The following is a 4,614-nucleotide window of genomic DNA, read 5'->3' on the forward strand; positions in this document are numbered from 1 at the left end:
TTGTGTCTACGAGTCGCTATAGGTATAAATTATAATTGTTTTCGAATGCCCACTTGCTTGGATTTTACTGCATATGCCAATTGAAAGCAAGCTCTTGTTTTACTTTCTTTTAGTTGGCAATGAGATTTGAGAAGTCGGTATTGTTATTTATATACATTGACCAAGCATTGACCTATAATTATTATCTAAGTAAATGTTGGTAAGTTAAAGTTCAAGTGGGAATAGCTTTAGCTCCTCGTCACCGATTAAAATAAATAAATGAAACACACATTTTAAATGTCTTACGGAACTTTACTTTTTTATAACGAAGTAATATAATATTTCACCTTCTATATTTTTTATTCGTTTCTTGTAAAATGTAAAAACAATCATTTATGATAGCATTATACCGCCAAACTTTCTTGAACATACCGCACTGATCCGAGTAAAGACGGACAGACCGATGACGGCGGACCGATGAATTGCTGAATTGCAATTCATCGGTTTTTTCATGCCACACCGGACCGTAAAAAATCGGAATGCCGGACGGTAAAATTCCTTGTAGTGCACAAGCGCCCTAATACTTTCAAATTGACGTGTAATTATATCGATATGTTGTGTGGTGGTGTGTCTTATAAAAATGGTCATGTGATCTGCACAAAATTTACAATATCCAGCCTCCTAACTTTCTCCTATCATAATGTTCTAAAATAAGCATTTTAATCAAAAATACTTTATCAACGTGAAATAAAAACTTATTAAAGTAAAAACAAAACATTCAGGTAGCAACGAGGCAGCTCCTACATCGGTTGTTGGACGCTTTGCCCGCAGAGGCGCCGTGGGCCGAGAGCGACCTGTGCCAAGAGTGCGGAACTAAGTTCACGCTCACTATGAGAAAGCATCATTGGTAATTGTTATATAATAATATATTTTCATTAAAAGTAATGAAGTTCTTATTGAAATAACCCATACATAATATATATTTTTTATTATTTTTTTCAAATATTTTTACGGTTAGCAGGCAGCTGGATTTGCCTTATTTGGATGGAGTAAAAATCATGATTCAAACGAGTTGGGTAAAATAAAGTACAAAATGTTAAAATTATTTACTTTACGAATAGAGACGTGTGTAAAAATCACATTGACATAATGTTATTCGCAATACATAATGTTTACAAATTAAATTACATAATGTTATACAAATAATTGTTATATAATTACCGATCAAATCATAAGTGTAATGATATGCTATTTATTTTTATGCTATTTATTACACAATGTGGTTAAATAATTGTTTAAAAAATTTTTCTTTTCCTCAGTCGACACTGCGGCCGCATGTTGTGCAACAAATGTTCCAGCCAAGACATCCCCATACTCAAGTTCGGAATGAACAAGCCCCAAAGAGTGTGCGAAATTTGTTTCAACGTGCTACAAGTTGGCGCCAGTTAGTTTATACAATGAGTGATATGTTTGATAGGAATGAAATTAGGGAAGGCTTTTATACGTTAAACGCGTTTATACATTTTAAATACTGACCTGTATAAGTACGTTGTATTTTAATCTGGATATCGGTTATGCGATATTGTTTTGTTTCGGAAGTATTTTTTTCCTGTCACAATATATGTTGCCAGCTTAGTGACGACATTTACGACTTGCTTGGGGAAATATTTAAGTAAAATTAAGATTGATGGAAATATGATGTGTTTAGTGATGTGCTATAGTGTTAGTGCCTGTTAGTGATACTAATTATTCTGAGTACTATAAATATTTAATTGCAATAATATACCAAGTGACCTTAAAGTAAGCAATGTTCGAAATGCCTCTTGTTGTAAATGTCCTTATTAAGCTTCTCCTATAAACAGTCTAAATTTATTCTTGCAGTAGATTAGACTTGTTGCCTCGCTTCACCCTAACGATAATGCCAAAGGTGTAGTGTGCTTTTTATTATATCGACACTCATCGATTTTATAAATGATCTTCATTGTGTATAAATATTTATGTTTAAAAATTTATTCCATGAAATTTTTATAGATTTGTTTAATGTTTCAAAAATTTTATATATTTTTTTATATAATTATAATGGTGTTAATCACGATAATTTTGGAATTTGCATTTGATATACATTCCAATACATCGGTATTATTTTAAATATTATTTATATCTGTAATTGCACCATTTGAGTAAGATGTGTGAAAATAGTCAGGCTATGAATAACATTTTCTATTTACGTAATGATTTATTTGCTGAAATAAATTGATATACTATAAATGTATTTTAATTTTGGTCTCTTGAGATCTTGGTAATAAAAACATTAATACTATCATCAACGTTTGAACTCCTGATATGAGTTAAATGTGTGTTAAACAGAAATGGGCTTGAGGCAGTCCGAGTTTTTCCAATGCTCCTAATAAAAAAACCTTTTTTTAATGTGATATTTATTGATTACTTCTCAAAATCAATACATGTCTTATGTGGTATAAGGTTGTTGGCATAAATAATAAAACGTAAGAAAATTAAACTTTGATTGTTTATTTACAATAAATCTCCACAAAACGTCATACAGATAAATAATTAACTAATTGAATCTACAACCCAACTGTGACATTACTAGAACATATGCAGTGAACATAACGGTTTTAACAAATAACAGCGGGGCAATAATCGGCAGTTTACTTTAGCCTTTTGAATAGGTCTTTGTTGACGCATTTGTCGAGGACTTGTACATAATCAATGAGTTCTTCTTCACAGGTCTCGGCGGTGTTTGAGCGGGAATTTACTCGGTCATTGCATTCTTGGAATTTTGACCACAAATTTTGCAGTTCAGGTTTTTCAGCACACTGCTCCTGTAACAGACAAATTATAGACAAGCAAAGAAATAAAGGCTGTTGAACAAACTAGTTTTACTTTTTATATAATTCAATAGAATAATTCAAAGTAAATTAATTACGTTATGTTATGCTGTAATGTAAAACATTTTCACACATAAAAATTTGTTTTTTTTTTAATATAATAACTATAGACACTACATATAACCTTATTTTATACTTATTCCAATAATACTGATACTGATTTTGTGAGTAAAAATAATTTACTATCTAAGGAGTTTAGACTAAAATACAAATTATGCTACAATCAATTAACATAATTATACTTTTTTTAATACTTTATACCATTGAAATCATAACCTTTATGCCCATAATTAGGGCATCTTTTAAAACTCTTCTTGATGGTGCCATCTATAAAAGCAAAGATGTAATGTAATATCAATTAAATTTTTATATATAATTTTATTTTCACTAATGTGAATTGTTTCCCTGGACAGAAATCAGCATTATGCTTCACTGAAACCATTTTTTTGTGTCTCCACCAGAACATAAAGTGTGTAATCCATAAAGAATTCTCCTATCCTATGAATACCGATCTACAGTATAGAATTATAAAGAAGTAAAACACTGTACTTCATATGACAGTAAAATGTATATCACATCAAGAACAAGAAGCTGGAATTAAAAAATAATCACAAAGATTTAAATTCCAATATTCTTCTACAAGACTGCTCCCTTGTATGATGGAATGAGAATAATGGGTACCTATATCCAAGGATAAATTCTGAACAATGTATGTCTGTTTAAAGGTTATGTTTTAGAGGTCACAATTTCCCAACAATAAATATCAATTCTAAATGAAAATTACCCGTAGCTGTTGTTGTGGGTCAACCATTTCTTCTTCCTCGGCTTCTTCTTCATCAGCCTTTACCACGGGAATAATTTTTTCAGCCATTTTCCCTGAAACCACGGAATAACTTGCTTGAAAACTATGTAGGCAATAAACTGACAAAGTTTATTTCTTAAAAGCGTTAAGGTTATATAATTTCAATCACGTTAAATTATTAAAATTTACCAAAATCGGTGACGCAACACCTTACACCAAAATTATCAAATGCAAAATTCTGATTTCTGTTATCTGGCAATTGGCATCTGCTAACGGGAGTTGCCAGTTGCAATTGCAATTTTGAAGTTTGAACTTTGACATTTTGGTTTTTTATACTTTATACATTAATAATTATTATCATGATGTTTAGTTCAATAAAATAGATATAATTGAAGTGGAAATACTTTTAATTAATAATAATAACAATGTGAGTAGTATATGATACTTATTAGAAATAATACGACCATCCAAATACTAAAAAAAATGATCCTATCTATTTTCTTCTTGTTATCCTCAGATCCTGTGCTCCGATCTAATATCATGAGCAATTTCGTTAGTAAAACTTTATCATCATAAAAAAGCTAAAATATGAAAACCTTGAAAACACATAATACAAGGGAGTTCAAGATATATTTTTTTTAGGTGTAAACATATTATGTATCAATTCCAACAACATTACGGAACTTTAAACGTTCTGAAATTGTATATGAAAAGTTAATTCTGTGAACTATCTAAATGCTTCATAAATTTTTCAATACAATTATTTATCTACAAAATCTTATAATTTTTACGAAAAGAATGTTATATACTCTAAATTTTTATGATCCATTATTTTTTTATTATGTTCTATTATGTTATGAATTTTGTGATGTGTAGATACTGTTTTATAACTTTTATATGTGTATTGTGTATCATCATCTTAAA

The 4,614-nt window shown here is 29.9% G+C and overlaps 2 protein-coding genes across 2 annotated transcripts in view; one reads left to right on the top strand and one right to left on the bottom strand.

The window, feature by feature from the left end:
- The window catches only part of LOC123700467 (rabankyrin-5), a 47,363-nt gene extending 45,116 nt beyond the window's left edge, over positions 1 to 2,247 (top strand). The window contains exons 20-21 of the mRNA XM_045647684.1: positions 762 to 886; positions 1,299 to 2,247. Of these exons, the coding sequence (XP_045503640.1) occupies positions 762 to 886; positions 1,299 to 1,428 (255 nt within the window). The 3' untranslated portion in view covers positions 1,429 to 2,247. The remainder of the gene's footprint in view (positions 1 to 761; positions 887 to 1,298) is intronic.
- Positions 2,248 to 2,488: 241 nt separating this feature from the next.
- On the bottom strand, positions 2,489 to 3,980 carry LOC123700495 (cytochrome b-c1 complex subunit 6, mitochondrial-like). The gene is made up of 3 exons (XM_045647730.1): positions 3,880 to 3,980; positions 3,673 to 3,764; positions 2,489 to 2,822 (listed from the first exon to the last, which is right to left on the bottom strand). The coding sequence occupies exons 2-3, from the start codon at positions 3,757 to 3,759 to the stop codon at positions 2,649 to 2,651; spliced, it is 261 nt and encodes an 86-aa protein (XP_045503686.1). The 5' UTR covers positions 3,760 to 3,764; positions 3,880 to 3,980; the 3' UTR covers positions 2,489 to 2,648.
- Between the last annotated feature and the right edge of the window lie 634 nt (positions 3,981 to 4,614).

This window comes from Colias croceus, chromosome 19 (genome assembly GCF_905220415.1).
Source record: "Colias croceus chromosome 19, ilColCroc2.1".
NCBI classification, from domain to species: domain Eukaryota; kingdom Metazoa; phylum Arthropoda; class Insecta; order Lepidoptera; family Pieridae; genus Colias; species Colias croceus.